Below are 21,932 nucleotides of genomic sequence, written 5' to 3'. Positions count from 1 at the left end.
ATGACAACATGAAATGTGAATTAAAAAAAGGAAAAAAAAATGTTGGGACGGATGTTAAGTTGCCCGCTCAGGTCAATCCCTTCTACATCACACTGTATCTGCAAGCAGCAGATTAGACTGCGTTTCCTCTGGGAACGTCTCTTCACAGCACGGACTTGTTTCAGTTTCTTCTATCTTGACTTCAGAAGGTTTATTCGGTGCCTCCCATGTGTCCATGTTCAATACTACCTGCTAAAAGTAAGAGGCTGGCACACTGTCATCCAGCTGCTTACGTCCAGGTATGAAGCCACTCATCGTGGAGCCTGCAAAGCTCAAGTGTCCTTGAAAAAGATTGACTCTCCTGCTCCGTGGCCGATCGTACACTGGCGGCTCCCCGAGACTAAAACAAAAGATTACCTCCCACTTGCCAGACAGCGGTAGAAAATGGATGGATGGATGTTTTGCCAATATGAACCAATTGTGCCCAGTGTTTAGTAGTTGTTAACTCAGCTTCAGGAGGCAAATTCCACTCCTTTGTATGTTGATGAGCCTGTTAATCAAAGACAACGACATATGTTTTCACGTACATGTACAGTATATATCTAATTGTAAGTATCACTATAATGTTATTATCAATAGCTAAATGTTCTAACCACAGTAAATTGGTGTACTTAATACTGAGACAAAATATGACTATGATATGTTCCAGTGGCACAAAGTCAGGATTTTCATATTTTTTGTGCAACTGAAAAGAAAAATAAACAAGACAACTATTTGACTGTTCATGGACTTATTTTGTAGTGGTTTCACAGTATTGTCCTTGTATCGAGCACTCAAATACAATCCAAACTTAACCAGATGTGACATCGTTTTTTTTCATTGTTGTAAATGAAGAACTGTTGATTTTTAAACTGAATCTTTTCCTTTCTTGATCTGATCATATGGCATCCTTTTTTTTGCCTTAATTCTCTGTTTTCTTTGTCTTCCCCGTCTGTCGTTGTCAGGCTTCAGTTCAAAAATCAGTATATCAGCGTATAACCAGCCCTTTAAAAAACAGACACTGTGTCACTTTGCGTTTCTATACCTGTCTGTTTCTTGTGTGCGTCTCTGGAGGTTTTCCATCTCTTGTCTATCCCCCCCCTACCCCACACCACCCCACCCCACCCCAGCGGAACACCGTCAGTAGTCGAAACACTCATGCAGACATCAGAGACTGTTGACTTGTGACTGTCATTCCAAGCAGCCATTCCTGATGTAAGTGGGGAGAAATCAAAGGTTATCATCCGTCAGTGAACGCATTAAGAACCATCTCATTTCCTGCTCTTTGTGCCACCTCTTTATGCAAGGCAGGCTTCCTTTCAATTAAGCGTCATGAATACAGATACTTCCTGTACAGATTTCTCTCGTATTCTTTCACACTGTACAAGTATTTTCTCTTATTCATTGCACAAACACAACAGGACGTGTGTGTTCATGATACTTTCATGGGAAACACACAGTTTCCTGCTCGGTAATCCAGTGAGGATAAAACATTATTTCTTTCAAGCGGTTATGCCGTGAAGTCTTGGTGTACTTCACTCTACCTCTCCCACAATCTGATCCAACATTGACCCGCCTGGCAGTTTTCTTCGTTTTCTCTCATAAAATGACTAATGCCCTCCTAATGACGAGCTCATACATCATGGCAGGACCAATGTGTCTGTGTTTAACTAATAGGCGCTGTGTCCTGAAGCAGCCACGGATGGCACGGGTTATGACAAACTGCATCAACAAGACATTCATTACCCTCAACATCCTAGCAACCAAATCACAATTACCGCAATCCGCGAGTGAGCATCCAGCTCCGCTGCCACATTCTTCTTCCTCGCACACCAGGCTGCCAATGCATAAATTAGCCTTCTTTTGTCACACTGGGGGGTTGACGGTGTCGAGAATTCTGCTCGTTTGTTTTGCTCGTGATGAGACCGGGGCGCAACTGACGCCGGATGACGGGCAAAACTTTCCTCTCCGGGCGATTCACGACCAGTCGCTTTCACGAGCTTGCACCCCGTGCATATAAATGTGTTTGCGTGTATGGAGATTAATGGGATGTTTTGGCGTGGGCTTTTTTTATACGCGGGTCTGTCCTTGTGTGTGTGCAACCATGCAGATAGTTGTTTCGACTGACTATCGCACTTAGCCCGCTACGTATCAGGACTCCATTGTTGCGCCGTGTCCTCCCCACAGTCATTAGATCGCCATTAATCACCCATCTGCCATTAAAACAACAGCCCCCTGAGCTGGACTGAACAATGGTGTGGCCACCGCCTTCAGCCCCTCAACACACAGCAGCAATGAGTTTGAATTAGGCTCTCGGGGGTCACAGATTAGACCCACATAATTCATCCGGACGGCCGAGTTCACAAAGAGGTTACGTGTTTACTCCTCTGTATGAGAACCGTGAACAACAAAACCTGTGTTACTGTAGCAGCTAAGTGGCTTTATTTGTACGTTTTATTGTCGACAGATGTCACAGAGGTCACATGTAGGTTGCCAATCATAGGCGACAGGAATCACCACCAAGTGCTTGATAGAATACATGACACACTGAGATTAGGTTTGTAGTGAGGTTAGTTGGATTATTTCTTTACGTTCCTTAGTCGTCATACTTTATTCACCTGCTAGTTTAGTCATTTACATATTCATTGTTTACGTCGCGAGACAGGTTAGTTTTACCCTGCTGATGATGTGTTGATGCTAGCTTGATGCTACATCATCAAAAATCCAACTACACAGTTATGCAAAAATGCTAATGGTTAAACAGTATCCCATTTTTGCCAAATAAACTCCCCTAAATGTTACACACTGGGCCTTTAAGTCAATAAATACAAACAAAAACACAACTTTCATCTGTCATTTGAGGAAAAAACCTAAAGGACGAGGAAGATAGATGCCTTTTGTTTTACGCACTAAACTAAAAAATACACTCCTAACCATTTAGCATATCTTGCCGCTTAAAGTAGTTTGCATATTCATAATTATGAAACTGAAAAACAGAACCAAGTTGGTAATGTTACAGTTTCACCATGTGTAAGTGATCATGCCGTGATGAAAACTCGCACATTCAGAAATGAGGCATCCCCCGGTGGATGTAATCTTGCTGTGAATCGTTTTTCACATGAGCACAAACTTGGTTAAAGGCAAAAGAAAAGAAAAGCAAAGGACCTGCTCTCTAGATGCAGGGGCATAATTAGCAAAACATGCTAAAGCTTGGGAAGCGAAAACATTTTGCTGGGGGAGCAGGAAAATCAAAGATTTATGCACTGTTTTTTTGGCATAAAATTAAATCCTGGTTGTGAACTCCAGAAGTTTCTTTTTCCTCGAGCCTCCTACTAAACCTTTGCTTTTTGCATTTTCAAGTGACATATATACACATTTATGCTCAGTGGAAGCACCTAATCCATTAGCATTATTCATAACACGAAGCTTCGTTAGTCTGCCCTTTGGTGAGGAAAGGAAACGACTTAACACTCCACTGACTGTGAACGAGGGGGGAAAAAGAGCCGTTTTTGTGCAAAAAAAAAAAGACCTTCTTTCAGCAGCATGGTTGGCTAGTTAAGTGAGAGACACACATGAAGTGCAATTTAACTCTCATTCAACCACCTTCAATCAAGACTTCTAGCTGTGTTCACAGTGAACACACCGTGAATGGCTAATCACATCCACCACCGCCGCCAGTGGATTTATCAGTCTGGTAATAATATGTGACTACAGTCAAGTCCCTGATTGACTTTTTTAAATTAGGCCATTGTCTCTAAAAAATGGGTCTCCGAAACAAGTTGTTGCGATGACGACGATGATGACGCGCGGAATGCCTTAATTGTGTGTGTCTGAGTCACACCTTTTAAAAAGGTGGACTTAAAAAGGATGTAAATGTTGCTTTCCTCTGATATTTTGCACACCAGCTATGACAAAAGTGCCACTGTGTCCTAATAGACTTTCAACCAGGAGATATAGTTGAATGCATCTTTTTGGAAGGTAATAACAAAGTGTGGATGTCCTTTTCTATTGCAAACGCAGCACGTTCTGTTATTTAATGTTTAAACACATGCCACAGCTGCCCTAGATTAATATTCCTTTATGTTTCTGTACTGGTGAATACACCAGTTTGTAGAAGCTCTTTAACTGAAATGATATTTGTTGAAATTTGTTTTGAAATGGACTGTTTTACCAAAAAAAAAAAAACAGAAAAAAATAATAACACACATTATGTCTTGATAAAGATAAAGAAATTAAAGTTGTTTACTTGCATTCCTGAACAGAAGAAAAATGTTTTAATGATTGAATGTTATGCTTCATTAATTTCTGACTACATTCATCCAGATTTCAAAAACATTTACTTTATCTCATTCGCGACGAAGAAGCGATCTAATGTGCATCTGCTTGTGAATAACAACAACAACAGAGATCCATCCAATGCTTTGGCCACTCTCAGTCCTGAGGGCATTTCCCATATCAACACAAGGCTTATGGTTACACCCGCTAAATGTAATAACCCCCCCCCCCCACTATGCAGATGGTTTGGTGTCATTCTATCTGTAACTGGACTCGACGCCAGACTCTGAAAGTGCCTAATGACGACTAAACCCAAGTTGGTTAAGAGGGAACTCGACACCCTCACCCTGTGGTAACCAAATCTCCTCCTTACACCACCTGGACCCGGCATCAACCCCTCTGGGTTCAAAACAAACTTGGCAGTGACACAACAACTGCATTTGCATTTCCAAGCGCCGAGATCACGCCTCTCCGAGACACACTTCTCATGAAATAATCTCGCCTTCGACAATATGTGGCAAACCAGACGTCGCGGTGGTCGTCAGCTGTCGCCGAAATTACAGAAATGTTCTTTCGACATAGCTGCTAGAAACGGCCCCTCCCCCCTCTAATAATGATGCATGATGGAGAAATTCTTGGCAGACTGGGAAAAAAAAAAAAAGAGTGAGAGGAGGTTTTCTTTTTATAGTAAAAGTGACATTTGGTCTCACATGAGCGTCGCACCGTGACTGCCAAGTGAGAACAGATACAAGATTCAAGCCCCTGATTGTTATTGTGCAGCAAAACAAAAGAAACGTTTGCGACACCTCGAGAACTAGAAATAGATCATTTAAGACAAACACGAGAGTTAAAACCACATAATCAGAGAGGAGCGGAGCCAGGAAGGAAGTTCTTTGTCTTGTCTTGCTAACCAGCCCGGATTATTATTACACCACTGCATAGATTATGGCCCACATTATATTAAGACTATATTTCACACCTCAGAACTGAGATTTCACAATTTACTACGTTGATAGCAGTTGGGTAAAAAGCGCTATATTAGAAAATGCTCGTGTGGAGGATATTAAAGGGTTTTTATGTGTCACAAGTTTGGTTTTAGTACTTTCCCCAAAGCTACGGGGATAGATAAATAAGTAGGGATTTCTTTTTTCTTTTTCTTTTTTTTTTGCACAATGCCTGCAACTTGTCCAGAACAGCTCCAGGTGAATTAATCCTGACATCTGTGTAACCTGACAAAATAGCCCTGCGGTGTGAGGCCATAAGGTGTATTATTATTAGGTTATTCCAACACAAGGTTGGCTTCAAACCACATAATACTTGACAAAATTACCCCCCTCCCTCTCTCCCTCACTCCCTCACTCTCTCTCTCACTCCCACACATGAATGACAGGCTGCCTCCAAGCCTTCTATCACTATCTTTCTTTTTCTCGGGGTCCACACAATCTGTGGCACCGCTGAAGATGCAGGGTAACGCCAAAGTGTATTAATGAGTGCGATGCATAGACAGTGACGAGCAGCAACAAGACAGACAGGGGCAGTGGAACGGAACAGACTTGAAACTGTGTCTGGCAACTGATAAGTAATGGGAGGATGAGGAGGAGGAGAAGGAGGAAAAAGGAGGAAGGTGAGCTCAGGGTTTTTGGAGAGGGTGGGGTCGACAATCAAAGCAAATTTGGGACCAAATTTAAAAGGCACAGCACTTGTTTTCCTCTCTCCTGTTATATTATTGTCACATCCCTCTACCTTTCACCCTCATTTCCCCCCCTTAACTTCCCATTTTCCCTCAACTCTTCCTCACCCTCTCTGTTTCCTATCGTCTTGGCCAGGCCACTTGGCCGATCGGTGAGTATGGTAATCGGCTGGAGGCTGATAACAACTGATAAGTTCCTCTTGTCTGCCGCCGAGAGCTTGAGTGACATTTTTAAAGAGTCGTAAAAAAAAAAAAAAAAGAAGAAGAAGAAGGGACAAACACGCTGTGAAAAGGTGATGAATGGACGGACCCTTTCTGTGTTTAACAAGAACGCGGCGGCGTGTGCAAATAGCCATATCTGCCTCTGACATTGCCGCGCAGTTGTGTGTACATGCTTAACGTGTCCATCCTTTTGCCGTGTTTGGAAGGGGAAACAGGAGGTAGGGGTGAGAAGTGTCACTCCACCCAAAAGAAAGGGCTTTCAACCCAGGCTTATCAGAGCCAAAGCAGGGGGATTGTTGGCTAGTGGAGCGAAACAGCGACTTTGCAACCCCCCCCTCCTTATGCCGGACCGGTCTTGCACTGACTTTGTGATCTCCCCCCCCCCCCCCCCTTCTATCTGACACACACACACTGTACGCACATGCCAGAAAATGGTGTGTATGTATTTCCTCACAGCCAATGAGACAGACAACAAGCTTTTGTCATCCTCTGTTACTCTTTATACGCTCAGGGTGTAAGAAAATATCAACACACTGAAAAAAACATAAGAAAATCACAATATTTCACGACATGATACTGCACTGATTCTTTCAGTATATATATATATATATATATATATATATATGTATATATATATATATATACGTTGTTTTTATGATGAGCATCATCACCCGCTGTATCGGAATATGACTGCATCACCAGATTCTCGCACTTCCTTATTTACGCACACTAATCTACCGCAGACACACACACAACAGCACTAAGCCGCTGTTTCCACAGTTAACCTGGCATTAACCTGACATGAGTAATCCCCCCCTCCGTTTCCTGTTTGCATTCATTTTTTTTTTTGCTTTGACGACGAGAAGACGTGCAACCCACTGAGCCGACGATGAGGCCATATGCACCTCTAAATCATGAATCATTATCGCCGTGCTTGTGCTCCGACGAGCTGCTATAACCATGATGGAAGACCCCAGATGATCGGTGTTCAACAGCAGAGTTCATCTCCATAACGCTCGACATCTTTGGGGGGGGGGGGGACATCATTGCCCAAGTTTATTATTCCACACCTCTGGGCATATAAAAGCATTATCTGTTTGTTATTTGGGACCTCATGCATACTCTTTTTTTTATTAAAAGCAATGTCACTCTCTTATTTATAGTATCACCGTTTTGACGACGAAAGAGCTTCAGTGCTGTCATTTTTGTTTATCACGCGATACAAAACCACACACTTTATCTGTGTGTGTGTGGAGAGAGACTTATCTCGTGGAATTACACTCACAGGTGAAAAGGTCAAACTCACTGACCCGCAGAGACAGGGGAACAACTTGTTGGGCTGAAAAAATTGGAAAGGTCAACTCACCCAACGTTTTCTGCAAAGCTCAAAACCCCATTACAGAGACAGAGAGAGAGGACCGTGTGGTGTGCTTCTCTGATAAATGGACAGCTAAGTCAGGTGGTATCGCATTTCTTCATCCCCTGCTGGGGATGGAGCACATGTTACAGCCCTAACTCAGAACAAGGATCTCACTTCAAGCTCCTACTTCTCTTTCATGGTCACTCTTGGATGACGGAGATGATTCAAAGGCCAAAGCTGAGCTTCGAAATATACGGCTGCCGCAGCAAGTCAGAGGGGTACGGCGTGAGCAAACACCATGCACCAACATGTTTTTGTTTTTCCCTAATCTGGATGAAGTCATCGCCCAGGACTGAAGTGGACATATGGAGGTGACGGCTGTGTGGGTCTGACCACGGCGTCCCCTGCTCTGTGTGGCACTCTCAGGACACCCTAGGTGGTGGCGGGAAGAAGGGCTGTCAGTCTAGCCCCTTCCATGCTGTCGCACAGGCTGGACATGTGGCACAGCATCTGTCTCCGGAGGACAGGCCCCCACACATCAAGGACCTGGCCTCGTTATGTTATGTTGTTATGTACCACAACAACATATGTGATATCCTCTGATTAGTCAATAATCAGGACTGATCGTTACATACTGTAGATTTGCGCCGCTGCCTCATTAACTAGCTGCTGTTTTGAGTCAGTACATTTTCGAATCAATAAAAAATATGGCCTTTATTATGGGGTAAAGAAATATAAGACAAGGGGTATTAAGGAGAGGTAGATGGATATTGCATGTTTAAATGCCGATAGGATGAAGGAAATTTAAAATATAGTCAATCAATCAGCCAATAACACCGAACTCCCAATTCCAAAAGGAAAAAAACCAGAAGTGAAATACTTATAAAGCAATAACAATATTAATGGTAACATTTCAAAAAAAGACAAAAATAAACCATGTTTTGTCAAATACTGCATGGATAAAACAAACTCTGAATAGACACTCTCTTAAACAGGGGTGTCAAACATATGGCCCGAGGGCCAGAACCAGCCCACCTGAGGGTCCAATCTGGCCCGTGGGATGAATTTGTTAAAATTTCACATTATGATTACACTCTAATCATAATGTGAAAAACTATATTTGTCAGTTTCAGATACCTGCTGTTGTCGATCCACTGTGATCTGTAAGTTGTTATGTGTAAATGATAAACTTTTACATAATATTGTTGAGATTGCACTTATTTTTCTCAACAAATTTCAGGTTGCTCATAATACGGTTTGTAAAAAAAAAAAGGCCTTCATTAGAAGTAAAGAAGATCTTGTTGTTTACAGGTTATTACGCCATTATTCTACTGGTACGGCCCATGTGACCCCTGAACTAGAATGAGTTTGATACACCTGCTCTAAAGAGTGCTATTTTAGAGTCTCCATAAAGTTGTACAAAGGAGAAAAGTGACTTTTAAATAAGCAAATATGGTCATTGACCTGCAGTTTGTGCAAGGCTTGCTACGACCCAATAGCAACCATGGATGTGGAGCATCAGTGCAGTGTGGTGATCTGCATCTGCGTAAAAACAGAACAGATTATTGGCCACAACAATTTATTGGCCAATCTCTCCTAGTAAGTGGCTCTTGTGTAGATATGTTTATTTTTATGGCGCTAACTTATGCTGCAACAAAAAAAGCACCCGAGGGTCTGAAGGCCAGAGGCTCTGGGACAATTTAACAAAGCCTCAAGCGCAATATGCAGCGCAATTGTTACAGCCTGGACGGAGCCCCGGAGTCACACACAATGGGTGAACGTTCAGGGCTGTACACGCAGACGCATACATGCAAAATCACCAACCAAACGACCGACGTAAGTGGTCTGATGAGAGCCATAAATCTGTCAGCGGCCCGCTCGGCAGCTGAGGTCAAGCCTCCAGCAGCCCTGTCACAGCGGCGCAGCTGTGTGAACAGAGATAGTCACTGTGATGTAGGAGAGGCCGGGGCAGAGTCTGCTGGCTGAAAATTGGAAATGGTGCCCCGTGAAATACACTGGGTTCCTTTTTCAGAACGAAAGACGCCGCACATGTCCAGGCCCTGACACGACCGTATGTATCAAGATACATTTTTCCCACTGTGGAAGGTGAAATCACAGCAGTATGTTGACAAGGGGATACTGCTGTAGATGCGAGAAACACTTCACAGTCCGAGTCACTCCTCATGCTTCTGGGCCATTTAGTTTCCAGCGTCCTCTGGCACTGTGCTCCCAGGATTGTACATTATTTCCTTCAATAATGTGTCATATTGGAAGATGGTCTGTCAGTAGCTATTAGGCGCTAATGGTGCAATAAGTCCAACCATCTACCCCTGTCTCATAACCACCTGCAAATCATCTCCTTGACAGTTGCCTAAAACTGAATGGCGAGCCACAGCTAATAAGCCACGGTAGTAAATGGCCGCACTGGGCTTTCTGGCTCTGTTCCCTTAATGGTACCATCAAGACAGCTCGCTATTGGTCAAGGCCGCTAATTTAAACTTGGAAGCCTTGCACAGCAGTCGTTACGACAGGCCACAGTAGGAAACGCACAGGTGTAAATGATCAAATAGCGACGGCTAAGTTCCATTAAGCTCGGTTGGTTTTCGGCGCGCATGCTGGTTTACTGTCACGCTGTTCCTACAAACACGTTGTTAGGGTCTGTTCACATGCAGCATCAAGTACATTATCGTCAGTGGAGATCTCTGCAGGCCAACCTGCCCTCCACGGTTGGGTTAGGGTTAGGGCTAAACAAGACAGGGCCAGGGTAGTAAGTTGGGGCACCGATTTTAAGAACTTATCTATGGGTCATAATTCCTTCATACTGTGTTGCACTGACATTATTTCTTTTTTTTAAATGCAATGAGGCCAAGAAGTAGGTCAAACCGTGCTTAAATCCCTCTAAAAATCATCCAGATGAAGCAAATCAGTTGAGAGGATTCACCCGGGCATTCTTTCTCATTTCTCTACTAAGGGCAAACCTGGGGTGAGGGGCAAAAGGGGCCATGTCTTTAGAGATGTTTTGTGAATAGTTTAAATGTGTTACTTCATTCACTGAAGCTTTAGCGATGTCAGTCATCTCAGCAGCTCGGACTAGCACTTGGTTAAAAACTCTTTTCTGGGTACAGCATGTGCATGACCCTTCATACTGAGACCAATGTCTCACTAACAAGGCTAATAAAGCATTCAAATGTGACCCATATGAGACTTATTTAAACAATATGATGGACCAGATGAACCAGAGGAACTGAAAGACGACAGGCGACAGCATCGAGTAAACGTCAAGTTTGGTCACACCAAAGCGTGAGAAAGACGGAAAATTGAAACACAGCCCTGGAGAACTTGAACGCTCTCCTTAAATCCCCCCCCGTCGAGTGTCATTACACACCTGCTCTGCCCAGCTTTAGCTACGCACCTGTATTGGCACCCTTTGGTTTTTTGACTGGTATAATGAGCTGGTGGCGTTCTCATGTACATGTAGCGGTGCGTGCGTGTGTGTGTGAACGTAAAAGACGAGAGGAGAGGAAACAGATTGCTGAAATGGAGAAAGGCAGAGCGAGAGCTGCACTAATGAAGGTGACAGAAGGGGGAAAAGTACGAGGGAGAAATTAGTTTGGAATGACAAAAAAGGGAAGAAAAAGACAGGGATTGTCGAGGAGTCTCTCTGGATTTGCACAATCCCTTCAGCTCGGAGTTTTGGGACAAAGTCACAGTGACACACTTTCTTTCTTTCTTCCTTTCTCTCTGTCTTTCCCTCTCTCTGCCTTTCTTTCACACATGGTAATGAGAACCATCGGTGTTCATTGACTGTCACATACACACACACACAGTAAGTGGCTGTGCTCACTCACACAAACTACTCCTAAATGTGTGCCACTGTGCCAGAACACCTACAGTGTGGTGCAGTAATAGAGTGGAGGAAACCATAAGGTTGTTGGTTTTTGTTGTGTAGTTACACATATATGGGACACATCTGTTGTTCTGCCATGCCAAATAGAATAGAAACTGTCGGAACTATAGCGGACTATACTGTACAGCGACCCCTTTGTTTCATGCAGTGTATTCACTTCCTCTCAACACAGACATCCTCCTCTATATTATTAGAGCGAAAAAAATATTCAAGTTCGAGACATTTCTAATGGGAATGGATATTTTGGATGCTACGTTAAAACTAAAAAAGGGAGGTATTCAGCAGTGCTAGTCTCATTATGCTGTATCCTCTTACCCTGCTGTCTGTAACAGTGTAAGATACTAAATGATGAATGAGACCTCACTGCTGCTGCTGCTGCTGCTGCTGCTGCTGGCCCGGCATTCACTCTGGACTGTACTCCAACAACAGAGGGAACCCAGAGCACGTGTTTCCTATACTATCAGCCCAACACACACGATTGTACTGCCACATCTTTCACGACTTGGACAGAAGAAGCACCTAAACCTTGATAAAGTTTGTGTAGAGCATCAGTAGATATTATATCTAATCTGCACATTCCAGACAAGCCCAGTACAAGATGACAAGTTACACATTCACGGCGTTTTATTGCCCAAAAAAAAAAAGAACCGTGTGATTGTTGTCAAAAATAAAACATGTCAATTCTGCCCGTACGTTTAGAGCTTTAAAACGGGTTTTCTTTACATGACCGCGGCAACACAATCATGCCCAGAAGGAGAAGAACAACAACAACAACAACTGACAGTCGAGTCCAATTCTGACAGACAACAGAGAAGGAAGAAAAAAATGGCAGAACACATCTGCCCCGTTATTCTTTGAAGTGTTTTCTCTCACAGGCAGAAGAGACGTGGTGATGAATCCCCCCGGAGCCAGCGTGGGGAGGGAACAGCTGAACTTGTTCTCACATCTCCCGAGAAATAACTAGCTCCACTCACTTTGATGGAGAGAGCAACACACACTCACTCTCTCTCACACAGACACGCTCTCAGCCTGGCTGCTGTAGGAAGTCATTCATTTTTTTGTACATCTCCCTCATGTATCTATTATTTTTTTCCCTCCCGGTTCCCAACTCAGCCTTCCTTCCTTCCTTCCTTCCTTCCTTTTCTCACCATCCTTGCACACTGCAGGGAAATCCACTTATTTCCAGACAACAAATCCCTCCTGTCATTTTCCCCATCATTGCCTCTGCATGTCATTAAGCTTATCACAGTGATGATGCTCTTCATCAACCCCACCACACCACACCACACCACACCTCTCTCACCCCCTCCTTTCAGTCTCACTTACCTGTGCGATCTCATACAGCAGTTTGTAGTGTTCCTCCCGTTTCTGCAAGGTGCACAAATTGCAGCCCATTCTAGTTGTCAGGGAAACGGTGCTAAGTGCCCAATGGAGTGTGTGTTTGCTGTCTGCAGTTTGTGTTGGTGTGTGTGTGTGTGAGAGAGAGAGAGTGGGAGAGAGAGAGAGAGAGAGAGAGAGCTCCCCCTCGGGCAAAACACACTCGGGGTCCTCTTCCTTGGCTCCCCCACACCTCTTTCTCATCCGTGTTTCCTCAAAGATCCGCTCTGTCGTTCGGAGCACAGCTCAGACCTGTGCATTTCATTTTACTGCTATAGATGCGAGGCTGTGTGTGTGTGTGTGTGTGTGTGTGTTTGTATCAAGAGATCAGCCTGGAGATGAGTAAAAGCACCTGGCTCCTCTCTGCCCTGAATCTCACTCGCATCCCTGGCCAAACTCTTCCTGTGTAGCACTGCACCTTCTCTCTCTTCTCCTCCTCCACCTCCTCTCTCAGAGTGAGTACACTCTACTACAGCCACACACTTTTGGCTGGTGAAGACACACCTCCTGTGTGGCTGTCCATACACACACATGCACACACACACACACACACACACAATACACATGCTTGCTCCTACTCCTGCTCATGAATAGACAGCATCCTCATTGGCTCTTGAAGGGAAGAGGCTGGGTGAAGAGGGAGGGGACTGGTCGTATCTTGAGCAGATTCACAATCTGAACATCAGTGCTGTTGCATGCAGGCACAGTGAAGGACGTGCTGCATCTGTGTGTGTGTGTGTGTATTTGAGATTGATGCATATTACAGTTACTGTCCCCAATCTTTACATTTCAATGCACAAAAAAAAAAAAAGAAATCAATACAGAAGACGGACTGGAGTTAAAACACCATCCGTCCACACAGTTAATCAAGTTACTGAAAAGGCCATTTGTCAGTGCACACGTTTGACAACTGGGTTTGGCACGAGAATCAATCTCATTTTGGATTCACTCCGATAGCCTCGTGCCCTCCGTACAATAGACGGAGGAGCGGCGCTCGCTCAGTGGCTGCCGTATATTTACAGTCAGAGAGCGAGAGTCACCAAAACAGATGCTTCTCTCCCTCGTGCCGGCAGTTAGACAAGGGCACCGGACTGTGCTGACACACAGGAAGAAACACAGACGAGTATTGATTGGCTTCAAATTAGCTTCCAGCACAACTGTCCCCCCCTTCTCTATGGGGTAAAAGGACATGGAGGGGGGGGGGGGGGGTAAAGGAAAGGGAGAGTGATGGAAAAAGGAGGAGAGTTGTGGCTGCAAGGTGCTGTAAAGGTGGATTTAAAAAGCAGTAATGACATGACAACCCCTTCACGTGAGAGATGACGCTAATTTGACAGCAACACAATGGAGCCCCGTTTAATCACCGTAATGCGGAAAGGTTTTTATTTAATATGTAAAAAGTCCCAAAAAAATAACATTCAAAGTCAGACTGACATTAGAGTTTTAGTTTAGAATGTAAAAAAAAAGCTAATTTTTCCCCCAAAGTATGGTTTTATCAGTCGAGCGCCTTGGCAGCGTTTGACTGACGTCTGCAAAACAGCGTTGACGGGTGACCGACTGCAGCACATCATACAGTAGCTCGGCAGGAGCCTGCCAACGCTGATGCCAGATAATGCTCTCGCATATACAGGAATCTATGAATTTAAAATATTTGTCCCCGCACAAAATTAAACGCCCTGGAGAGAGTCAGTGTGCTGCTTTATTTCACCGAGACTTCACTCACGACATTAGGACTTTGGTTTGAATCACAGACTTTTCCTCAATTTGATTTCACTGCTTTATTCGTTCCCCTCAAGCTACAACACGAAAACACAGACTATGAAGTGTCAGGATGAGATTTAGGAACACTTTATTGTCTGTCATGACAGGAACCCATCAGCTCAGTACCCACCCACCATCCGGTGAAAATGCAAATATAACCCGTTTATAATTTGCCTGAAAACGTGGCTGGTTTCCACAGACGCGAGTCCACCTCCCCACTGTGGACCAGTGCTGCCCTTCGTGCTTAAATGGACCAGTGAAGCTCTACACTGGAAATGCTCTGATGAAGGCTTCGTGCCAACGCGTGCAAAAAGTTTGTTTGTGACGTGAGCCAATAAAGAGCTTAACTGAAATGAGAGTATTTGTGCCCAAGTCTCCCGAAGGGACCATTGTGAGTTATTTACAGATTATGAAAGTGTGGTTTGTAAGATGTCCAACAACGTCTAAATCTGAAACAAATATTATTATTTATAATATTTAAAATATTTGTAGGCACTACTCAAACTGGTTTAGATCCTGGTCCCGACAAAAGGGTATGTATTTGAATAGTTGATGCAGAAAAGCATCTTTTATTGTGAAAATGGAACTGGTGGAACAAATAAATCAAAGTTTCCATAGAGTTAGTACCTTTTCATTTGTTCTCCTTGACATACCAAAAACAATCCTACATTCAGTGAAGCAAAAGTGAACAGAATATAAAAATATATCTGCTACAGCAAACCGAGAAGTCCCAGTTAGAAGAAGGCGCGACATGACGAATAGCCGTCACCGCTAAGACTATGAGCGGAGCGCACAGATGCATCATCCTCCTTATCACCAGTCATGCAGGTACAAGGACCATAGTGATTCAGTCAAGGGCGCTGGAGCAGAACCAGATACAGCCCCCCAGATAACACTTAACCCTTTCTACCACAGCACTTCTGTCCCTCTCTGATGAGGTCACCACCGTCTTTCCCGACCTCTAAAGTGACTCCTGGGGGTGACATCACAAACTAATGAACTTAAGGCTTCTTCTCTTTCTTTAATTATTTTCTTGCCTTCTTTCCCCCCTCTTCTTCTTATTTCCCGTCTCCTCTTTCATTGCCCCTTCCACCGATGCTGATGTTTGCAGTCTCTGTCCAGGATTAGCAACATTGCCGGAAAGGAGCTATATCACGGTAAGCTCAGATTTGCTGATGGACACAAAAAAGAGGGTAAAAATATGAGTGCAGAGCACTATAGTTACACACACTCACACCGTTTATAGTGCATAGCTCTTGAAAGCTTGAGATATCTCTGTTATTCCTCCACTTTTCATTGAAAAGGACGGGAAAGAGAGAAGGTGGCATCGCCAGGTTGTCCATTTATGTCCCATCACCATTTATTTTACTGTCCATATAACACACTTGGGCTGACAGCTTACTCGTGTTTTCGTATAAAGATAAAAAAGCATCAAATAACTTTCGGAGAGGTGGGATTTGAAACCAAGAGATGAGAAATCAAGGTGTTGGGGCCACATGGCGGCTACTTGAGTAGAATTCTCACGTGTACTTTACTTAGTTGTTTATATTTCTGACAACTTTTACTACATTTCCTAAATAAAATGTGTACTTTTACTCCGATACACATAAACGTGGAGCTGGTGTAATGCCCGTTGGTTTTCGCTAGCTGTTTTAAGTGGCGTCAGCTGTTAGCCGCTCAGCTGTTAGCCGTGGATTTCAATCCCCGCGTGGACTTAAAACACACCAGCGGCTCATTGTTTACCGTGTCCGACACCGAGGCTCTGGTCTCCCGTCTCCGGGTTTCTGTTGTACACTCCCGACGCCGGGTTTCAGCTCTCAGCTGTCAGCTGAGCGGCCAACCGGTGAGCTAGCGAGCTCGCGCAGATAAACCGTGTGTCTAGAAGCTCCACAAACACAGGAAGGTTGAGAGAGAGAGAGCTTGTCACCCTTCATGACAGAAGGTTCATTTTAATGTTGTTGTTCGCTTGTACCTATTATCCTTTTATTGTTAAGAAGCCACAATAAAAGTCAGATTCAAAAATGTAATTGCTCACTTTGTTCGAATACTTTTACCTCTAATACTTAAGTACATTTTATATCAGAAAATGACTTATGATACTTAAGTACAGTAAATGTCAGGTACTTAAAGACTTTTACTCAAGTAATATTCTAAAAGATGACTTTAACTTCCACCAAAGTAATTTTCTGGTAAGATACTTGTACTTTTACTCAAGTATCGCTTTCAAGTACTTTATACAAGACTGGACTCAGGTGCGCGACCCAGTCTGGAGTGTCTTTCTGTAGGGAGTTTGCATGTTCTCCCCCAGATTCATCTTTTACCTCCCACAGTCCAGACTTTCTACCCTATGTCAGCTGGGATTCACTCATGTGGAGGATAAAGCTGTAGACAATGAACGCATGAATATTGTGTTTTTTCTTTTTTTAGAAATAAACTAAGAGCTTTCATCTTTGATGATTTATGAATCGACCCGGGCACTGCAGCTGCAGAACGGCGATGCACCGCGAGGTTGCATGTGCAGTAACAGTCTGAGACGAGTTATTAACTTGTAGGTGAGGAGGGCTGAGGCAGGTTCAAACAGCTTACTGATCATTTCATGTTTTGTGGTAAAGTCGGTCAAACGTTAACCAAAAATCGGACGTGGTGCACTTCAAAGGAAGTCCCGAGACCGAGCATTTGCATAATGTCCTGTACGGCTGAGATTGAAAGGAAACGGGCCCTTTCACTTGTTCCTCTCCAAAAACGAGGGGAAACTCTAAAAGCTGAACTTTTGCATTAGAAACTTCTCAAATTAAGAGTTTGTTGCACATATGTCCAAAAAAACAAAATTCTCCTTAACAGGTGAACACGTGTGTGTCGCTTCCAGGAATCAAGCAGAAGAAGAATCATTTTGTGTGCTCTCCGGTCGGAACAAAAGCTCATAACAACATCATTAATATTAGAGGAGGATAAATCTTGCTTTTAAGACAATCTAAGACTGTTTACCACTGTTACTGTTAGTTTTAATGTTCCAAATGACGCTGGATGATGAAAGTTGGAAAGTGGAGTGTTGAAGCACCAAATTAATAGAAAATGATTCTGGTTTTTAAATGATTTAACCTATTTTCACACCACCTGAGCTGATGACTCGTGTTTCACGGCGCGCATAGAGGGATCGATAAATAATAGCATTTGATGGATGAGCCGGGCGTCTAATCTAACTCGACGCCGTGAGAAGATCCTGAGGGCAAGCCACACACACTTCTCAATAGCTATGAGCCATACATTATTGAGCGCTGTGAACTATTCATCGAGGTGAAAACATGATTAGAGTGCTTCTTACGGGCGCGGCGCTAAAGGCCGAGTGGAGGGAAATGATGGGACATGATGGGGATTGAAAAGCCACGTCGTTTTTCTGCTCTTTGCCACAGTAATTATATTGTAACTATTCATTACTCTGCAATTACTTTCTATGAGGCAGCCGCTCAGATCCAATCCTTGTAATGACTCGCTCCTCCGCCTATTTTCTCCTGATCCCGATTGTTCAAACTAAATGACTCTGTAGGAAAAAAAAAAAAAAAGTAAATACATAAATAACCAGGGTGATTCCAGTCATTTAATTATCACATTTTGAGTCATGTTTGGAACAAAAGGAGAAGAAAAAAACAACAACAACAAAACAGCTGAACTGGGATCCATTTAAATCAACACGCTGGGACCTTTTGTTCACAGTGTACAGACTGCCAGTTGGGCAAAAATCATTCATTAGCGTGTTGTTGGAGAAACACTGCGTTTTAATGCCCAATCTTGGTTATGTCCCCTTTGAGCAGCCAGGCAGCGCGAGACTGTTGCATGCACGCAAATTCACACGGCTGACAAAAACGTGCACTAATGAAGCCATTCAGGGCGTCAGGAGAACGGAGCTCGCCCATTAAAACAAGTCAAATCACTGTTGAATCAGTGGCTGACACTTTCCCTTTCCCTTTTTTGGTTTGAAATGCTCCATTTAACGAGGCCATTTAGAAAAGCAAGGGGCAACATTTTCAGGATCCCTTTTTTAAACCACTGTGACCAGATGCCCCAGGGCTAATGTTGCCTTCTCCCTGGTTAAGTTCACCATTCAATATATAGAGCAACTTAACCATCACGGAGCACCATGACCAGAGGGGGAATATGAGACCGTGACGGACTCTTTACTCGATAAGCCCTCAGCCAACCTGGCGTCTGACCAGCTGACCTCACAGCACGACGGCCATTCTGGGGTCAAGTAGCCCATAAGGATGGAGTTGCCCTCAGGCAGTGGGACACAGGTTTACATTTCCATCACCTGCTCCACTATGATTATTGAGCGGCTTGTGGTAATACGCTAGACAAAACATCGGAATCGTAAAATTAGCACCTAAGCCTCAAAATGTCTGTCTGGACTCTTTTTTTGTGTGCTTATTTTAATCCTGAAAAGGGTGTGAAAATGTCCTGTGAGTAAGCGCTTATATCCATTTTTCTAGAATAGCTTTCAATATATGGCAGTTAGTTTGTTTACTGCATGTTAAAATGGATTCACTGCATATTAAAATGGCGTATTAAGAAGTACATGAGATTTTGCATCTTAATTTTGTATTTAAAATAACATTTGTTTGAGTCTTTGTCTCAATGTCCAAAAACAGACCAAAAAATGGAAACTAGTACTGAATGTACAGGCGTTTTTCCAACTCTCTCCTGTCTGATTACAAAGACGCCGATTCGCCAGCTTCCTGCAGAAGCACGCGTGAAATTACCTTAATAATTACATGTTGGCTTTGACGTGCAACTTCCAAACCGTTGGAATTTTTATGCTCGGTATTAAAGGGTTAAAAAAAAATAAAGAAAGTCTAAATAAAGCCGTCCTGGTAGCTTCATTCATATGCCACATTGTGACCTGTCAACTTTGATTTGTATTGAATTGGAATAAAACTAATCATAACCACGAGTGCTTCTGACGTGCGAGGTCTGTTTGGAGATGTGGGCAAGCTGCACGGATTCCAAGATGACCATGGTACAGGGCCACATTTTTTGAAATATCCAATCTAGGACACAATCAGATTTCTGGGTCCATGCAGCCCTGGAAAAAAATAAATTATATTTGAGTCACTTTAAATGGAAAAAGTGACTTCATCACAGATGGTATAAGTCCGGTTGCACATTCATGACCTTGTTAGCAGCTTGGCTCCAAGATGGCAACAAAGACTCCTTTTTTTCCCTCAGTTATACATTCATTCATTCATTCATTCATGCTATTGTTTCCATAATTTCCAACAAAATCAAATCAAGATTTCATCACAAGCTCGTGTGCCACGCAGCTGAGTCTCAGGTTTACCCGCGACCACTGTAACGGACATAAAAGTGACAGAGAGTGAGTGAGACAATACTGTCTGTGCTACAGCCTCAGGGTGTAAACATACACACAAACCCCCGCCCCCCCCAGAGACCACAGCGAGAGCGAGAGAGATAGAGACATTTACATTGGAGTGGGTCTGACCCTGTTGTGTTAACCCAATAGCAAAGCGCCAATAAAACTGATTAGAGAAGTCTTTCCCTGCTGCTCCCATGCCCTGCTGCTGGACTAATGGTACAAGTGGGCCTCTTTAACTTTCCACAACATCTGTGCCAGTATTGAGCCACGAGGACCGATGAAGCACCGGGGCCAAGAGAGCTCGAGCAGGGCGTGAACGATAAGACAGACGGACGAACGGAGGAGCGGATAGACGGACAGGACAAGCGAAGGATGGAATATAGAAAAGACTCTGAATGCACATCACAACAACATCATCATCATCATCTCTTCCTCCACGCCAAGGAGGCCGAGCTCGCTGGTCCCCCATTGTCCAGGTGCTTAACTGGATTGCAGAGGCCTGCTTCACACACACACACACACACACACCTATACAAAGACTTAACCTTAAACCTCCAATGGCAGACGAGGAGCACAAAGACACATCATCATCCCCTGGCTTTACAGATAAGAACTGTAGCCATGCTTGACAAAGTGCTCCAGATGCTCAATTTAAAAAAAGGAAAAACATAGTGTTAAAAAAAAAAAAGAAAGTTACACTGTCCATAAACTTTATATTCATTTAATCATTATCAGGTAGGGATACTGCAACTGCAACTCGTGCATCGCATTAATCAGATGATCAGACATCTACATGTGAAAAAAGCCCAAATGTTCAAATGTGTATTTCTTTTTCTATAACTCTAATACACACTGGCGATGAACAGTGTGATGTGTAATTGTTGCCCGTGGTGTTTATGCATTAACCACTGTCATAGCCTGCGGCTTAAGATTTAGCGCTCCTTTTATTTAATGAATGCACATTTCTCCTCGCTGCGAGAATAATTCCTTACTATAAAAGCAGATGACTTTTATAATGCTAAATCAATTCTTATGACGGAGAAGTATCCGATTTCTTTCGTTGCAAAGTCCTTCTACTTTTTCTGTGTCTCACCATATTTTGATTTCCATCGGCGCACCAGCTGGGTTTAAAAAGGGCTTCCCTATTGTGAATTAATGTGGCCTTAATCTGGCCCCCCCCCGCACATAGAGATAGAGTGGTGTGAGAGCCCGATCGAGTTCGGTCAGAGGATACAAGATTAGTCATCCGCCGCCGTGTCCGCAGTGTCACGTTTCACTTTACTTCCTGCTTCCAGCTGCCGGTGTTGCCGTTTCCCCACCACCGGTTTCCTGTCTCATGCCAACTGCAAGACAAGCAATCGCCTGTCAGGAAGATAAGGAGGTTCCCGTTGTGTCCCTGATCCTCCTTAAGTCTGCACATTATGATGAAACCTTATGTCATTGTGCCAAGCTGAGGTGTGGTCGGAACAATGGAGCCATCTGGAGTCAAAAAAAAAACCAAGGAACAAAATTCTGTCGTCTTTCCATTCACAGACACACTCTGACATCAGTTCCTCTACCTTGCAGTGCTTTGCGAACGCTGTACTGCATCCATAACGTTGTAAACAGGCACCCGGTTATTGATTAGGGCCCCTGTGGCTGACGGTGTAGCGGGCTACAGTCAATATGCTCAATAAAGTGCAGATTGTAGAACACATAACAGTCATTTGGCAAATCCCAAGATCTCCAAATCCATAGTAAGTCAACGGGGGGAATTTCCATTACATAGAAAGACCTTTAACTGATGGTCCTTTACTTACAACTAAATTCATTCATTCATTTCATACATGGTAACCCACGTCATAGGGATCGGAGTTTATCGGAGTTTACATTTTCTGATATCCGATCCAGTGATTTTGACCAGTATCGGAACGATACCGATACTGACCGATACCGATTCCCATCCCTTGTAAATAAA

General features: G+C 43.6%; 1 protein-coding gene across 1 annotated transcript in view; it reads right to left on the bottom strand.

Moving 5' to 3' along the window:
• The window catches only part of pdzrn4 (PDZ domain containing ring finger 4), a 36,002-nt gene extending 22,706 nt beyond the window's left edge, over positions 1 to 13,296 (bottom strand). Inside the window, exon 1 of the mRNA XM_058623526.1 lies at positions 12,799 to 13,296. Coding sequence (XP_058479509.1) covers positions 12,799 to 13,053 — 255 coding nt within the window. The 5' untranslated portion in view covers positions 13,054 to 13,296. The remainder of the gene's footprint in view (positions 1 to 12,798) is intronic.
• Positions 13,297 to 21,932: the final 8,636 nt, after the last annotated feature.

Source organism: Solea solea, chromosome 3 (assembly GCF_958295425.1).
Source record: "Solea solea chromosome 3, fSolSol10.1, whole genome shotgun sequence".
Classification (NCBI taxonomy): domain Eukaryota; kingdom Metazoa; phylum Chordata; class Actinopteri; order Pleuronectiformes; family Soleidae; genus Solea; species Solea solea.
This window is presented reverse-complemented; position numbering and strand designations above follow the sequence as displayed.